The sequence below is a fragment of the Meriones unguiculatus genome, chromosome 10 (assembly GCF_030254825.1).
Source record: "Meriones unguiculatus strain TT.TT164.6M chromosome 10, Bangor_MerUng_6.1, whole genome shotgun sequence".
NCBI classification, from domain to species: domain Eukaryota; kingdom Metazoa; phylum Chordata; class Mammalia; order Rodentia; family Muridae; genus Meriones; species Meriones unguiculatus.
In genome coordinates, this window is record NC_083358.1 from 89,069,279 (window position 1) to 89,087,692 (window position 18,414).

At 39.9% G+C, this 18,414-nt stretch overlaps 1 protein-coding gene across 2 annotated transcripts in view; it reads left to right on the forward strand.

Moving 5' to 3' along the window:
• The window catches only part of Agl (amylo-alpha-1, 6-glucosidase, 4-alpha-glucanotransferase), a 61,827-nt gene extending 49,810 nt beyond the window's left edge, over window positions 1–12,017 (forward strand). The window contains exons 29-34 of one of the 2 annotated variants that reach the window (XM_021642701.2): window positions 816–928; window positions 1,568–1,779; window positions 3,359–3,456; window positions 7,064–7,151; window positions 7,259–7,392; window positions 10,240–12,017. In XM_021642701.2, the coding sequence (XP_021498376.1) occupies window positions 816–928; window positions 1,568–1,779; window positions 3,359–3,456; window positions 7,064–7,151; window positions 7,259–7,392; window positions 10,240–10,357 (763 nt within the window). In that variant the 3' untranslated portion in view covers window positions 10,358–12,017. Of the gene's footprint in view, window positions 1–815; window positions 929–1,567; window positions 1,780–3,358; window positions 3,457–4,490; window positions 5,954–7,063; window positions 7,152–7,258; window positions 7,393–10,239 lie in introns of those variants that run through there. The other variant, XM_060392829.1, reaches the window with a different exon arrangement.
• The last annotated feature ends 6,397 nt before the right edge of the window (window positions 12,018–18,414 follow it).

Below are 18,414 nucleotides of genomic sequence, written 5' to 3' on the forward strand. Positions count from 1 at the left end.
AAACTATTGGTTTTTTTAATTAAAAAAAAACAACAACAACAACTATATGTCCAGTAGGAAGGTATATGCTCACATAGGCAGCAGATTCTCCAAACTGGAGTTACAGGTACTGTGAGTGCTGGGATCTGAACAAGAGCAGTAACTGCTCTTAACCAAAGAGCCATCTCTCCAGCCCAGGAGCTATTTTCTTATTAAAGATTTTGTCTTCAAACAGATAAGCCAGGACAAAATAGAAAGACTTTGTGTCAAGACAACAAAAATCAAATTAAATAAGTATGTTAGGAGAGGCTGGAGAGATGGCTAAGCTGTCAAGAGAGCTTTCTGCTGTTCCACAAAGCCCTAGTGCATTTCCCAGCACTCATGGTGGGAGTCTTACCACCAACCATAACACCAGCTCCAGGAGATCCAGTGCTCTTATGGACTCTGAGCACCCACACCTGTGTTACATGCACGTGCACATAAAGACACACATGGATATTCAAAATAAAAACATGAGTCTTTTCTAAAATGTTAGAAACAAAAGCAATGCCAGAATAGTAGGGGAAGAGATTTCTTATATGAGATAATAATATTACTTGTTGAGTGAAGATGTGGGGAAAGATAGTTGCTTGTATGGTACATTAGGTACAATATTCACCAACATTTATTTGTTGGTGGTGCAGCTGGTTTGGTTCTGTGCTACCCAAAGCTTTCCTTATTGCTAGACAAACATTCTGCCATTAAGCTATATTTCCAACCTAGAATTACTTATTGAATGCCCTTTTAAATAATGGTTAAATAAGTACAACATAGAAAAGCAATCTTTCTAATTTTAGAGATGGGTCTGCTGTGGAAATCGTGGGCTTGTGTAAATCTACTGTGCGTTGGTTGCTGGAGTTGTCCAAGAAAAACATTTTCCCTTATCACGAAGTCAAAGTAAGAAGACAAGGTAAGTTTGTCTGTGTGACAAGGAGCCCAGACAAGTTAGTAACCTTGCTGCCATCCCTGGATTTAGCGAACCAATACCAGACTATGCTAAATTTAAGAAGAAAGAAAGATGGTTAGCTTACCCATATGGAAGTATAGCAGAGTGGTTACTACAGCCAATACTGCAGCACTGCTCAGCTGAGAGAAGGCGGAGGCCAGGGCTTGTCTCCTTGCCCTTCTTTCCCCTCACTTTGTGAGAAAGTTACACTTCATGAGCAGTCTAGAGGGCTTTTCAGATCGTTCTGGAACACTTTCTATGTAGTAGAAATAATGTTGAGCTACCCATCCACATCTAAACGTTCTAACAAGTGAAAAGAAGATAACAGTAATTGTATTTCAATTCGATGTGTGTGACCTGTTGTTCAGCCCAGTGTAATGACTGTGAAGTTGTTCTGAGCTGTTTGACATTTTTTAAGGGGAGAGGTACTTGGTCTTTGAATTTATAGCATATCTCCCTCCAGAGTAGCCACAGTTTCCAAAATGTAGATAATTTATTTCATAAGTGTACTAAATATGAGTTTTAGCTAAGATTTGCTAATACGGCAATAGCAGATACTCAAATGTTGTGTCTGCAGCTGTCATGTCTTTTGTCACTCTTCAGGAAAGGTTGTAACAGTCTCATATGATGAGTGGAACAGAAAAATACAAAACAGCTTTGAAAGGCTGTTCTACGTTTCAGAAGACCCTTCAGATCCTAACGAGAAGCACCCGAATCTGGTTCACAAACGTGGTATCTACAAGGATAGCTATGGAGCGTCAAGTCCTTGGTGTGACTATCAGCTCAGGCCCAACTTTACCATAGCAATGGTCGTGGTAAGTGATTTACTACTTTCAAATTTCAAAAATGTTATGGTACCTTTAGCAGAGTCATTTTTTTCCCTATTTGGTTTTAAGCTCCACTTAACTGAGAAGTTACTGCTTTCTGGATAGTTTATATAGTTTCAGTAATTAAGTATTCCTATCACCTCTGATCTGTAACATTCAGTGTCAAAAATAGAAAACAATGGATGAGGAGAAACAGAATGCTTCCCAGCGTTACTCATACTGCAGTGCTTGGTGCCCGCGCTGCACCGCGATAAATGGATTAGGTTTCCTAGGCCACACCCAGCTGTTTCTCAGCCCCAGCCCGTGCCCTTTCCTCCTGAAAACCGAAGGCGTTTGTACTGTAAAAGCTGGTGCCATAAACAGCTCCCCAATGCACTAGTCAGAAAGTTCACCACTAGGGGGAGCCCACCGGCAGCGTAGTTTCACATTTCGTCCTTGTGGTTTTTCTCTAGTTAGTTCTATTCGTCTAAGGGTTTGTTGTTGTTGTTGTTGTTGTTTTTATTGTATTGCTCTGGAAGTGGGGGAGAGGTAGCCTGCATGGATGTCGGTGCATCATTTACATGCAGTACCCCCAGAGGCCAGAAGAGGGCATCAGATCCCCTGAGCCTGCAGTTGCAGACTTGTGCGTCACCCTGTGGGTACTGGGACTTGAACCTACGTCCTCTGGAAGAAAAGCCAGGGCTCTGAACCACTGAGCCATCACTCTAGGTCTCTAGCTAAGAATTCTTCATTCTCTGTTGTTGTTGTTAAATCTCAGTCTAAAAATAAACCCTTAAGGGCAGTGGACTAGGAGGGCTCTGTGTCTCCCCCCATGTGTTTGACTTTGTCAAAAAGATTACTAGCAGCGTGTTACTAATTGTAGTAGTATGAAAGTGCAACCTTGCAGGCTGCAGAGATGACTCAGGGGTTAAGAGCACCAGCTGCTCTTCCAGAGGACCAGGGTTCAGTTCCCAGCACCCACATGGTAGCTCACAACTGTCTGTAACTCCAGGATCCAAACTCCTCATACATACATGCAGGCAGAAACCATCAGTACATATAAAATAAAAATAAATTTAAAGAAAGAAAGTGCAAGCTTGCACAGAGAGGTAGCTTTGGTCTGGTTCATTCTCACTTCATTTCACCATTAAAACGGATGTGGATTTTCTCTCCTTCCACATATCACAAGTACTTGCACTGTTGGATTACAAGTTCCTCTGAATTCATTATCACCAAGAAGAAAGGTAAAAAGGGTCTAGTCCTTGAGGGGCTCTACTGCAAGTCTAGGAATAAAGTGATGGGCGAGGTGAGCTCTGCCATGGCTGTGGTTGCCTTTTTGATCTGGTGCTTGTTCTGAGGAGACGGCCACCTCTGTGAGTTCTCGAGCTTCCCAGGCTAAGAAAGGCAATTCCAGTTCAGCCTCGTAAGATTGGATTTGTCAGGTATCCACTCTCAAAGTCTGACCCACACTATGTTCTTAAATTTGTTTTCTTTCTTTTCAAAGTTTATAATTAACTAACATGATTAAGCACTAATTTTCTATGATATTAAAATGCTTTTTATTTCTCTTCTTTTTTGCCTTCATTAGGCCCCTGAACTCTTTACTGCTGAAAAAGCTTGGAAAGCTTTGGAAATCGCAGAAAAAAAATTGCTTGGTCCTCTGGGCATGAAAACTCTAGATCCAGAGTAAGTTGGAATATAAGTATTAAGAAAGCTGCTGTGTGCTCACTTCAGCAGCACATATACTAAAAAAAATAAAAAAGAAAAGAAAAAAAGAAAGAAAGAAAGAATCAAAAAAGAAAGCTGTTGGTTGAGCTGGGTAGAGGTGATGCATACCTTCAGTTCCCAATTCGGAGGCATAGGGAAGTGGATCTCTGGAGTTCAAGACCAACCTGGTCTACAGAAAGAATTCCAGGATAGCCAGGGCTACACAGAGAAACCCTGTTTAAAAAAAGAAGAAGGCTTAACCATTCTGTACTTGTTTATAAATAACATCTCAAAAAACACATTCAAACTTTTGAAAACATCTGCCACTTTATTGTGTGTGAGTTTTAAAAATGCATCTGGCTTCTCCTGTGTTCATTATTTAAATTTTAAATATATAAAACTAATGTCATTCATATTTTTTATTTCCTTTCTGACTATAAAAGTAATACGTGACTGTTGTGGACCTCAGACAGTATGAACGATATAAAGTAAAAGAAGTTACGTTAAATCCCTTTATCCAAGAATCGAGATCCATTCCTGTCTTATCTATTACCCAAGTCATTTTTATTCATTTGTGCACAGTTTGCAACCACATGGCCACAAATCTAGGAGAATTTGTATAAAAAGTGCAGGCATGGTGTCTCACTTCTGTGATCCTGCCACCAGGGAGTCTGCAGCAGGACTGTCAACGTCAGTCTGGACTGGTTAGCAAGGCCCTGCCTCAAAAAACAAAACAACAAAATCAAAACCAAGTATGGTGGCTCAGTACCATTATATGAGCACTCGGAGGCTTGTTTGTCTAAAAAGAAGTAACAAGAAAAGAAAACCTCACAGGGATGTGGTTCACAGGTAGACATTTGCCTAGTGTGTGGGACAAGGCCCGGGGTTCAATCTCCAGTACCACTCACCTACAAATAATAATAATAATAATAATAATAATAATAATAATAATAATAATAAGTTTCATGAGTTGAATTCCTAAGACAACAAAAATAAATAATTTTTAAAACTAGCTCTTAAACTCAGCATGATGACGCATACCTGTACCCCAGCACCTGGAAGGTTGAAAGAGGAGAACTGGGAGTTCACGGTCATCTTCTACTATCTAACAAGTGTGAGAGCAGCCTGGCCACGTGAGAACTCATCTCAGGGTCGGGGAGAGCTGTTGGGAGGATATAGCTCGGTGGTGGAGTGCATGCCTACCTTGTGCAGGACCCTGGGCTCAATCCCCAGCACTACACCCCACAATTTGCCTTATGTGTATGAGTGTTTTGCCTTCACATATTTCACTGTACCACCTGTGTGCCTGGTTCCTGTGTGGGGCAGAAGAGAGCATGGGATCCCTTGGAACTGCAGTTATAGATAGTTGTAAATCCTTATGTGAGTTCTTCTGCAAGAGCTACAAGTACTCTTAACTGCTAAGCCATCTCTCCGGGCCTCAGAGACACGTCTTTATGTTTTGTTTGTGCTGATAGGTTTTTCCATACTGCTGAATAATGTCCAACTGTTTGTGCTGTTGTAAATACTTAGAATTGTCTGTTCACTTGTAATGATGGCAAAAGAGAACTTCATTCTGTTCTTTACCAGCAGTCTTCTCCATGCTTTCCGTGTAATTACATCATTCTTTTTACTTCAATAAGTAAGAAGCCTTGTTTTTGTTTAATAATTGTCATTTGCAAGTATCTTTACTTTTATAACTTTTTTCTTAAATTTCTAGTGGCCTTTTCACTAGAAATTTGCTTTTGCTTTTTATGTTTCACCTTCATGTTTGTCTGTGCACCACATTCATACAGTTCCCACAGAGGCTAGAAGAGGGCACCAGATAGCCTGGAACTGGAGTTGTAGGTGGTGATGAGACAGGCGGATGGATCATGAAATTAAACCCTCATCCTCTGGCAGAGCAGCCAGTGCACTTAACACCTGAGCCAGGGTTTTGTACTTTACTATGTACTCATTTTCACTCTGTAGGCCAGGCTGGCCCAGAACTCAGAAATCTGCCTCCCTCTGCCTCCAGAGTGCTGGGATAAAAGATGTGTGCCACTATGCCTGGCCTTCCTATATGATTTTACTGTTTTCTTTTCTTTTCATTTTTTTTAAGACAGTCTTATACAGCTGAAGCTGACCTTGAACTCCTGATCTTTCTGTCTCAACCTCCGAAGTTCCAGAATTAGACACATACCACCAGGCTTGGCTTGATTTAATGTTTGATATGCAAATTTTTATGCAAATATGGGTTACTTTCTCTATGTTTGCATGATCAAAACAAATTAAAAACTGGTCACATATGGTGGCACAGATAGGAAGATCTCTGTGAGTTCAAAGCCAGCTTGGTCTACTAAGAAAATTCCAGGTCAGCCATGGCCATACAACTAGACCCTCCCTGTCTCAAATTCCCACCCCCCAAAAAACAAAGAGGAAACTTGCAGATCTGACCTAAAAGTTATGGTAAAAGCTCACATGGCCATTCGGTATCACTAAACAGGTATCTAAAAAGTTAGTTTAATTAAATCTTAATATATATATAACTCATCTGTTGGCAGTGTTTGTAACACTGTTCTGTGTATTAAAATGTTATAAATTCTATATATTATAGCAATATGTATATCCAATTGTTATTTATACTCTGAAAGCATGCTAATTTTAGTTTTAAAATAGCTTCATAGAGAAACTTGAAATATAACCTTGCACATATATATAGCAATATGTATATCCAATTGTTATTTATACTCTGAAAGCATGCTAACTTTAGTTTTAAAATAGCTTCATAGAGAAACTTGAAAAATAACCTTGCATGGACTAAGGATGTAGCTCAGTAGTTGTGGGATGCTTGGCTAGTATAGATAAGGCCTTAGATTTGATCACTAGGTAATAATAATCTAAAATAAATTTACATTTATTTATTTATTTATTTAAAATAAATCATTTACATAAATACGTAAGTGCCTTCTTGCTCTGTCATCAATAAAACCTTGTCTTTATTTTTACTGGTTCAAATACCTGTGTGGACATGTAAATTGTCGTGCACACATTGGAAGCCTAGTGAAGTGGTTGACTTTAAACTATAGACAAACTCCTGAAAGACAAGACGCCTCAATATTTTTATCAATTTTTTAAATTAGCATGCAAAGTAATAGGTTTAATAATGGCATTATTCTTACACATTTGCCCTTCCCTGTCCCCTGACCACCTGCTAATCTTCCTCTCACCCGAGAGCCCTCATTCTGCTTCCATGTTATGTATATGCAGTTTTCTTCCTTTTTTTATATTCCCTCCATGGTCTCTACTATCGTGACCTACACCTGTATATAAATTAAACATACGTTTAATTTAAATATGGCATCTAAATATGAAAGAAAACATAAGGATACTTGACTTTTTTGTTAATCTTTCCTAAACACATTATTAAGCTCCTCTGTATTCAGGATATACTGATTTTGGTTAAGTACTGTATTTGTGATGAGCTAGCTTGCTTTGTAAATTGGGAGAGAAGGTGATTATTTTTCTTGCCTTTGCTGCTGAAATTCTGATGTCTCCTCTATGATACCTGACCTTCTTTTACTGACCTCAAACTCCCATCATTTTGCAGTGATATGGTTTACTGTGGAGTTTATGATAATGCCTTAGACAATGACAACTACAATCTTGCTAGAGGTTTCAATTACCACCAAGGACCTGTAAGAATTTCATTTATCTTTTCAGAGTTTTGAATTTTAGTCATTTTTGAAATAAATTTAGATATTCATAATTCTTTTTTTTCCTTTATTTTTAAATTATATTTTAGGAATGGCTATGGCCAATTGGGTATTTTCTTCGTGCAAAGTTGTATTTTTCCAAATTGATGGGCCCAGAGATGGCTGCAAAGACTGTATTTTTGGTTAAAAATGTCCTTTCCAGACATTATGTTCATCTTGAGAGGTAAGTTATCCCATGACTAATGTCTAGTCAGTCTATTAGATATCAGGTAAACAAAGTTTATAAAGTGCAGTTCATTTCTGCAGCATCTCCATGGAATCCACCCTGTGCTCTGCACCTTAATTTCAACTGTGTAATTTTAATATTTATTTTATTATATATGCATAGGTGTTTTTTTAATTTTTATTTTTATTAATTACAATTTATTTACTTTATATCCCCCTGTAGCTCTCTCCCTCCTCCCCTCCCAATCACACTCTCCCTCCCCCTTCTCCACCTATGCCCTTCCCCAGTCCACTGATAGAGGAGGTCTTCCTCTCTTTCCTTCTGACCCTAGTCTATCAGGTCTCATCAGGAATGGCTGCATTGTCTTCCTCTGTGGCCTGGTAATGCTGTTCTCCCCCAGGGGGAGGTGATCAAAAAGCAGGCCAATCAGTTCATGTCAGAGACAGTCCCTGTTCCCATTACTATGGAACCCACTTGGACACTGAACTGCCATGGGCTACATCTGTGCAGGAGTTCTACGTTATCTCCATGAATGGTCCTTGGTTGGAGTATCAGTCTCAGAAAAGACCCCTGTGCCCAGATTTTTTGGTTCTGTTGCTCTCCTTCTGGAGCTCCTGTCCTCTCCAGGTCTTACTATTTCCCACTTCTTTCATAAGATTCCCTGCACTCTGCCCAAAGATTGGCCATAAGTCTCAGCATCTGCTTTGATACCCTGCAGGGTAGAGCCTTTCAGAGGTCCTCTGTGGTAGGCTCCTGTCCTGTTCCCTGTTTTCTCCCTCTTCTGATGTCCATCCTCTTTTCCTTTCTGAATGAGGATTGAGCGTCTTAGCTAGAGTCCTTCTGGATTAGTTTAGGTGTACAGATTTTAGTATGTTTATCCTATATTATATGTCTAATACCCACTTATAAGTGAGTATATACCCTGTGTGTCTTTCTGCTTCTGGGATACCTCACTCAGGATGATCTTTTCCAGTTCCCACCATTTACCTGCAAATTTCATGACTTCCTTGTTTCTTATTGCTGAGTAATATTCCATTGTGTAGATGTACCACAATTTCTGTATCCATTCCTCAACTGAGGGACATCTGGGTTGTTTCCAGCTTCTGGCTATTACAAATAAAGCTGCTACAAACATGGTTGAGCAAATGTCCTTTTTGTATACTTGAGTATCTTTTGGATATATGCCTAGGAGTGGTATAGCTGGGTCTTGAGGAAGCACTATTCCTAATTGTCTGAGAAAGTGCCAGATTGATTTCCAGAGGGATTGTATGAGTTTTCATTCCCACCAGCAGTGGAAGAAGGTTCCCCTTTCTCCACATCCTCTCCAGCATGTGTTGTCACTTGAGTTTTTGATCTTAGCCATTCTATGCATAGGTGTTTTGTCTTCATGTATATTTGTGTGAGGGTGTCAGATCTTGAAGTTACAGATAGTTGTGAGCTGCTGTTTTGGTGATGGGACTTGAACCCAGGTCCTTTGGAAGAGCATACAGTGCTCTCAACCTCTGAGCCATCTCTCCAGCCCTCAACTGTATCATTTTTACCTCCCTTAAGTATTTCAGTTTTAATTTGAGGATCTTGTATTTTGTGATTTGTACTTGTGGAATAGTCTTTGATTTTCAAGATAACTGATAATTTGGGTATGATTAAGATAGAATAAATAAAATTACTTGAAGTATTCATGTTGGCCCTTTTGAGTTGATTCATTTATCAAGTAATAGTTTTCATTATTCTTGAAATATCAGTTGGTCTTTTGACTGTTATTCCAAATGGTGCTTCTTATACTCTGTCCTAATTTCAGTAAATTAAACAGTGTTGGTTTCATGTATTTTTCAAAGATGCTACTCAGCCAAAGTCTCCTTACTTTCTCTAAAGTCTTGATTATGCTTAAGTGCATCTGTTCCTGATGGCTTAGTTGGAATGTGTAAGTGGTCTGCATGGCCTCTGTGAGCATTGTTATGTGTATTCAGTCTAGGTAGGGATGCTGAGGTCTGTTGCTAGTTATGTAACTTCTGTTCATCCCTCTTCTCTCATCGCACGTAGGAACAGTCACAGAACTTATCTCATGGGATTGCTGTCAGCATTAAATAAGATTTTGTATATAAGTACTAAGTATTAGAAGGTACAAATGTAATAAATGGTTTGTTACCCTGAAGAATAAGGCAATAATTGGCATTTTCCTGTTTTTAACTCTCTGTGTCTCTGTATTACTTCATCTGGTCTTCTTGTTCTGTTAAGTTCACATATAATTCACTTACATATTTAAGGTTTGAGTCATAAACTTACTCTGAAAGACTGAAATTATTGGCAGCCTGTGGGCATCTTTCTATAATCTCAGCCTATAGGAAGCCAAAATAGGAGAATGGTACGTTCAGAGCCACATGAGCTACACAAGACCCTATCTCAGAATGCAAAATTATTCCTGAGAGATTATTTAGATCTAAATTTTTATATAGTGTGGAATGGTAGCTTTTTGTAAGGTTTTAGTCATGAACCTGGGCCTAGTGAAACATGCCTGTATTTCCAGCACTTGGAAGACCAGCCTCAGCTACATAGCAAGTTGCAAGCCAGCCAGGGTTACATAGCACCAGTCTAGCTCAAAAAACAAAACAACATAACTAATGACGATAAAAGACTCATTTGTATTTGCTAGTATTAAACCACAAAGTAGAATATATCAGAGGATAATTTATATTTAAAGTCTTTGTATCTATACCTTTAGAATATTGTTTTATTTTGTAACAAATGACTTCTAGAGTGAAAGACTAGTCATCAGGACTTGCCTACTGTGTTCATGTTCATTAAAGTATGTCTCATAAAGTTGTTTGTTTGTTTGTTTGTTTTCAGATCCCCATGGAAAGGACTTCCAGAACTCACCAATGAGAATGGCCAGTACTGTCCTTTCAGCTGTGAGACACAAGCATGGTCAATGGCTGCTGTTCTTGAAACCCTTTATGATCTGTAGCTCCCTCATAGTTAGTCAGTAACTGTGTGAACACTTGACTTTTGAATGCAAATGAAATGGAAGCTCAATTCATTTTAAAAATCTTATTCATAGCCAGGCAGTGGTGGCATATGCTGTTAACCCAGCACTGAAGAGGCCGAGGCAGGCAAATCTCTGAGTTCTAGGCCAGCCTGGTCTACAGAGGGAGTTCCAGGACAGTCGGGGCTATACAGAGAAATCCTGTCTCAAAGAAGGAAACAAACAAACAAATACTTTTCTTTCTTTCTAATTAATTTTTTCCTTGAGGCTGTCATGTATGCCACCACAGTCAGTCTTGCACTACTGGGGATCACACGCAGGACTTCACGCATGCTAGACAAGCACTCTAACAACCGAACTATATCTCATGCCCTATTTTTTTTTTACATTCTTGTGATTTGAATCAGAAAGAAAATGACCATGGCCGGTGGAACATTACTAGTGTTGAGTTCAAAAACTATTCTTCAAAGCAGGGGGGAATAAAGAAAACATGTCATCTTGAGTTTGTACAAGTGTAAGAGTGGACAAACAGAGGTGCTCTTAAATCCTGCTGCATATTGTCACACTCCGTGGGCTGTGCTTCATCAATGTCCTGCCGTTTGTTACCGCATTCTGAACACCTTGCATAAGGCAGTCAGTGCACATTTGGTAAGTGCTTTATGAATGGAGGATGGTGGAAATTTCCACCTACAATATATGTTCATAAGTGGAGCACAAAGCTTCAAAATGTTTTCACTGGTATTATATTTTTAATAGAACATGTTTTAATGCCAACTATACTGAACATAACCTATTTGTGTTAAAGAATAACTGGACGTAGGAGACATAACATTGGTACATAAAACAATGCTGTAAAATTTGTCCTGACTAGTTCCAATTTCTTATTATGAGATAGTTTACATTTTCAAATGGAACTTACCGGGCATATTTATGAAATTTTCACAGGGGAAAAAAAAAAGCCCCAAGATGGAGCTTAGTGACAGAGTGCTCACCTAGCATGTGTCAAAGGGCCTGAGTTCTATCCCCAAAGCCATCAAAGAAAGGAAGGTATGGGGATGGGGGGAGTAATGAAGAAGGGAGGGAGGGAAAGGAAAGAAAGAGGAAAGATTTAAAACATTAGGTTATTAGGTTATCTACAATAGGGTCATGACCCACCTCAGAGAATCGTTAGGATACATTGCTCCTATTTAGGACTAGTGATGAAATAACAGGTCTGTTTTGCACGGTCTGTCTGAGATTCTCGGAAGGCGTGTGTATATTACTGCAGTCGCAGTAATTAATGCTTTTAGGCTAAAAGGATTGTTGCTATTCGGCTAAAGAGCACTTAGGTAGAGTACTTCGCTCCTGCCAGATGCTGCATCAAGCGCTGTTTTTATTTTACACTTCTCAAATGGTCTGTGCCTTGGTTTTTCACTTACCCAAACCAATTTTACTCTACTAAATGAAAAGTCAACTTACCAGTTTAACCAGTATGCCGTGACACTTTAGTGAGTTTTCTGAGATGCCTGAAGAAACACGAGGCCTGTCATTTGATGAGTGCTATCACCTAATGGTAATCATTTCTACTGTGTCTTAAACTGCTCTGTCTAATGAGCAAATGTTTATATGTCTGTGTGTCAAAATAAAAGTCTTTTCTAAAGGACTCTCTCTGCTTTCCTCCATCATTTACTGATTAATTTTCCCCATGGTCAGTGAATAGTATTCGGAGATTTACTTCTACAGGATGTGCAAGGAGCAGGGAGAGGAGAAAGACTGGAAGGGTTGTCTGGAGATTTATTAAAGTAGCCATGTCAAAATTAGGAGTGAGGTAAGCTTTTGATGTATCCCTAAGTCTGTCCCCATGTATACTCCTTTAATATATCTTGAATACGGTGAATTTTTATTTACAGTTTACCAACTCTCAAATCAGTAGCAAATGGATATGATGTGAACACTTACTTTCTGAAGAACCAGACACTTTCAATTATATCACTGAGCAATATAAGCATAAAGATAGTGTCTAATAACCAAAAGGGATCTGTATATACATATATATGTATATATTACAGACTGTATGTCTTTATTTTTAGATAAAAAGTACTAACCTAAAATCTCTAACTCCCAAGTGGTTCTAAATGGATCAGCCAAACTTGCTTCATTTACTTCCTTCAACCCTCCGTACACCAAGACAGCGAAGTCAGAGAATCAGCATAGTTTTGCCGTTATTTTCTATTTCTGTTAACCCTGGGTTATAAAAAAGAGTAATGACACATTGCCATCAGAGCTAATACCTTTTTTCTAATATATTTGACTTCATTATTTTGATTGGGCTGCGTGTCTAACGTACAAAGCTTTTAAGTTTTCTTTAATAGGGTCTCATATAAATCCCATCGACCCCTTGCAAATTTAGTGTGACAGTAAGTCAATAAACTTGGCTTCTCTTTTCTCCTGGGCCCATGTGTATCCCATAGCCACATCTGGAACAGCTGCATCTAGTGCAGTGCTCAGCCTTTCTCAGGTTACAGTATTCCAGAATCATGAGTTGAACATGATTTCTGGTAATCTCTTCTGCAGACATTTGCTTTTTCTTTACTTCTAGATTGTGATGTTACCCATGTTCACTTGTTCAGCCGTTCTCATCAGCTCACCCCGGCCTCTGTCCCACCACACCTCCTCCTGGTGATTGAACCCTAGGCTTCCTGCTTGCTGAAAAGTGCTCTCCACTGAGCCAGATCCTCAACCCCTAGGCTTTGTTTGTTTGTTTGTTTGTTTGTTTTACTATTTGCTGAAACCTTTTCCCAGTCCCCTTCTCTCATCAGTCCCCTACTCTTTGTTTTCAAAGCCTTGCCCCATATTTGTAGCTATTTGTTCTTCTTAAGTGTTTTTCAGGTCCCAGAATTGTTAGCATTTCCAGTTGTATGGACCCTATAAATAAATTTGATAAGCACCGACATTGACAGTAATTAATCTTGTAACCTAAGGACATAGAATGTCTGTGTTCTTCTTAACTTCCTGGTTCTTCCTAATGTTTATGTTATGGATTTCTGTGATCAGTTGTAGTTTATCTAAATATTAAACCAATTGATCAGAATAAGAGAGAAATTCAGGTTCAAGAAACCATAAAGTTCTTTGAAGGTTTGTATTACAGGCATTACACATATTTTTACATGAAAATATTACCCTAAGTCACACATCTAATGAATCGTTGGGACAAAATCGAGTCTCAGATCTTCAAACCAGAAATAGTCTCTTGTAGATACTTAAGATTGCAGTAGGCTGTGCTTGCTTTCAGGCTTCCTGCCTCCATGAGTTCCTGGGTCCAGCTGTGGCTATTATCAGCTGCCGCCTGATCATTTGAAGTATTAGATCCTGTCCTGATGGAGTCAGGACACCCCCTTACTATCATCTAGCCAAAGTATCTCTAACCTGTATTCCTCAGTAAATATTCAGAATGACATTGCCAAGCACAGGCTAAATTATGCCACCAGAACAACTTTATAAATAGCATCATACCAAAGATGACAAAAAGTCAGGGACAAGAAACCTCATAGCTAAGAGGAGGCCCAGTGGTCAGAGCTAGGACTAGAGAACTTTAGCCAGGAGTTAGGTCTCTTGCTCGGTGTGCTTAAGTCACAAAAGGCAGTCACCAGCAAATATGGCACTTAATTCTTCAGGTGTTCAGGTTAAGCCACTTATGGAAATTCACATATTTTGAAAATGGGGAACTGGGCCTGGAGAGATGGCTCAGAGGTTAAGAGCACTGGTTGCTCTTCCAGAGGTCCTGAATTCAATTCCCAGCAACCACATAACTACAGGGTGGCTCACAGCCATCTATAATGAGATTTGGTGTCCTCTTCTGCAGGCAGAACACTGTATACATAATGAGAGAGAGAGAGAGAGAGAGAAATGTTTGTTTTCTTTTGAGATAAGGCCTTGTCTGTAGGTTGGCCTAGAACTCATTTTGTAGCCCAGTCTATCTTCAAACCCATGGCAATCCTCCTGCCTTAGCTTTCCACATGCTGGTATTATAGGTGTAAACTACTCCACCCAGATGCTGCTCAGTTTTAATGTGGGAAGGAATGCTCCAAAAAATGATTCATCTTATGATAACTTGAAGATAGTTTAAGTCAGTCCATCTGATTCATCTCAACTCCTTTACACAGGCCGAGGACTACCTCGGGTCCTCTGCCCTGGCTGTGATGATAACGGTGTAAAGCAGCAATGCGCAACCTGTGGGTCAAGGCCCCCTTGGGGGTCACATATCAGATATCTACATCATGATTCATAACAGTAACTGAAATAGCAATGAAATAATTGTGTGGTCGGGGGTCACCACAACCTGAGGGACTGTATTAAAGGGTCACAGCATTAGAAAGATTGACAACCACTGGGAAGGTATCTGCTGAGGATGGTGCCTTTCCTCTCTTGATTTCTTCTTGGCCTCCCTGACTCCCCTTTCTCCACTTTTTCCTTCTTCTGTCTGGCAGTACTTTCTCACTAAGGATCTGCAACATGCATCTGCACATGTGTCACACACACACACACACACACACACACACAGAGACAACTCCCAAATAAAACTACCTGTATTTCAACAATACATTAATGCTGAAATTTTGACTTATGAGAAAACTAAGGATTTTTTAAGCCAGTAGGTTATTAAATTTGGTAATAACGAATAGAGATTTTTTTAAGGCTTATTTTAAGATCTCTTTGGATAAGAATGCCTATTAAAAAATATTTGAGAGCTGGATTTTTGTCACAAAGACTCCAACTGCCTTCAAATTATTTTGTTCTGGAATAGGAAGCCAAGCAAACATAAGAGAGGTACTTCCTTCTTGTAGAATGTTTGCGTTGGAGATATTGAAAGGCCAGCTCTGTGTTCCCAGGACTATAAAATGTCTAAGCACTTTGATGGATCCTGCTGGATCTCCTCCCTCTATACAAAGAAAGGCAGTTGTTTACACTTTGCTTGTGAATAATCTTGAAAGAGAGCCCTGCTTCACTTAGGTATTCCCGGCACATGGGCTGCAGAATTTTTCAAATATATGTGACTTGGGCAAAGGGTGTAGCTCAGTGGTAGAGCACTTGCCTGGCATCTGTAAAGAAGCTCTGTGTGTGCGCACGTGTGCTTAAAATGTACTTCTTAAAAAACTTTTAAAAGCAGTTATCTATTATATGTAGTCACTGTAGATCTGTGCACTAGGTGCATGCCTGGTGCCTACAGAGGCCTGAAGAGGGCACCAGATCCCCTGGAACTGGAGCTATGGGCAATTGTGACCTGCTGTGTAGATGCTGGAAATCTAACCTCCCAGGTCCTCTGAAAGAGCAGCTAGTGCTTTTAGAGGCTGAGCCATCTCTCCAGCCTTTACATTTTAATTTTTTTAATTGTGTGTGTCTACGTGTGCATATGTGTACGTAAGGGCAGTGCTCATGAAGGATAGAAGAGGTCATTGGATCTCCTGGAGCTGGAGTCAGAAGTAATTTAAGTCACTCATCTGTTCCTCTGTAACAGTAAATGCCCTTAACTGCTGAGCCATCTCTTCACTCCTAAGGTCCCAAGGCCTGCTTATCTATCTATCTATCTATCTATCTATCTATCTATCTATCTATCCATCCATCCATCTGTTTATTTATTTTGGTTTTTCAAGACAGGGTTTCCCTGTGTAGTCTTGGCTGTCCTGGAACTCACTCTGTAGACCAAGCTGGCCCCAAACTCCCAAGTGCTCAAAGATCCCCCTGCCTTTGCCTCCCAAGTGCTGGGATTAAAGGCTTATGTCAACACCACCCAGCTCAAGGCCTGTTTAGTCCTTAGCACCACTACAAAAAAAAAAAAAAAAAGAGGTATGAATATACTGATAATTTTAGGAAGAGAGCCCTCTAAGCATGGTCCTTTTTTCCTGGAAGAATTCTGATAATCAGGCCTTAACAAACAAAATACGTAAAAGAAGAATTGCCTTAATATCAGTTTCTACTGAATGCTAAAAGAGAAGGAAAAGATCCCATATATTTTGAAAGATTGCTTTTTAGTGCCTTTTTCTCTGTTTTGTTTTGTTTTGTTTTGTTTTGTTTTTTGTCAGTGATCACTAAGTAGGGCACAGTGAAACCACTAAATGGGCAGGAAGAAGGTTTATTGTAAATCTGAAACTGTCGGGCTTTGGGTGTTTTAGAGAGACTGGTCAAAGGCATTCGGTGGAGCCAAAGCCACCACGGCTCCCTCTCAAAGGCATAGAGAATAGCAGAAGAGGCCAGGAAAGCCCAGTTGAAAGAGAGCAGGTAGGGCCAGGGTTGGGTAGAAGCCGTAGTCTGGAACAGCCTGGAAATATAGGCCCAGAAGGTACTGGTGGCGTTGATAGTGCAGGTACATGTTACTAAGAAGCCTGGTGTTAGTGTGGGACTTTGATATGCATTACAGGTATGTGTTAATAGGGAGCTAGAAGCCCCATTTGCCACAGGTAGGGGCAAATAAGGGAAGTGGCTCTTCCTGGCAGAAAGAAAACCGTTTCACAGGTTTCTGAAGAATGCTAAATGTCGTTTTGTTTTGTTTTGTTTTGTTTGGAATTTGGGGTTTGGGATCTACCAACCACAAATTGTTGCCAAGTCTTGTCTTTCCCAACCAAGTGGTTTTTTGTTTTGTTTTTGTTTGTTTGTTTTTGTTTTTCTCAAGATTGATTGATTGAACCGGGTGTGGTGGCACATCCTTTAATCCCAGCCCTCCAGAAGGCAGAGACAGGCAGATTGATGTGAGTTTGAGGCTAGCCTGCTCCACAAAGCAATTCTAGGCACAGTCTACACAGAGAAACCCTGACTTTAAAATTAAAAAAAAGATTGATTGATTTAATGTGCATCAATGTTTTGCCTCCATGTACACCTTTGTGAGGGTGTTAGATCCCCTAGAACTGAGTTACATGAAGCTGCCATGTGGGAACTGAGCCCAGGTCCTCTGGAAGAGCAGCCAGTACCTTTAAAGCACTGAACTATCTCTCCAGCTGCCCAACCCCACTAGTATTTTTTTTTTAATAAGAACTGTAAAAGCAGCTTATCACCAAGCATTTCTTTTATAACTGGATTGGAACTTACTGATAACACAGTTATAAGCAGGGATTATCAAGATTTTCTATTTATTATCGAGACTTTTTTTTTCTTCTTGAAGAGCTCAGACCATGTGCTCATGGATTCCCATGGCTTCTGGGCTTGCAGGGCCTGCCAGCAAATGACTTTTCTTCTTCATAGTAAGGCCAGGGACATTGTAAACAAGGCACTAGGCCAGGTTTTCATCAAGGTAGTTTATTGGCTTGGTGAAGTTAACCTCACTTCCTGGAAACTGTCAGGTCATATTTGTCTTCAAATGTAACATTCACAAATAGTATGCTTGAGCCATAACCACAGAAAGCAGATTGTTGTTGAACTTGTTCAAATAACTATGTTGCCAGGAAAGCATGAATACTTGATAACATTTTCTAAATTCTGAAGGAATCAGGTAGAGAGAAAAAGGAAGATTTTATTTTTAATTTTTAATCGTGTATCACCAAAGTACTGTAAGGTAGAGACTGCTATTGTTTGAATGTGTGTTCCAAACCTGTCAGGGAAATACAGTTGGCATGGTAATGCAATCATTAAGACGATGATGGTAATGATGATGGTGTATGTGTGTGTGTGTGAGAGAGAGAGAGATGCTTTGTGGGGTTGTATGCATGATGCCTGTGTGAGTGTGTGTGTGTGTGTGTGTGTGTGTGTGTGTATGTATACATCAGAAGTTAGTGTCCAACGTCTTCTTCAATTTTTTTTTACTTCATTTTCTAAGCTGGGGTCTCTCACCAAACCTGGAATTTACTAGACTGCCTGGGTAGCCAGTGAGCTCCGGGGTCCCATGTCAGACAAGTGCTAGTGCACGTAGCCTTTTTTTGTTGGTGGTGCTGGGAATTCAACTTTTGTCCTCGTGCTGTGCCACAATTTATCAAGCACTTTACCAGCTGATCCGTTGCCCCAACCCCAAGAGGTTACCGCTCTCTGAGAGGTAATTAGCTTACATAAGCGGTAACCTCATAAATTCGGTGGTG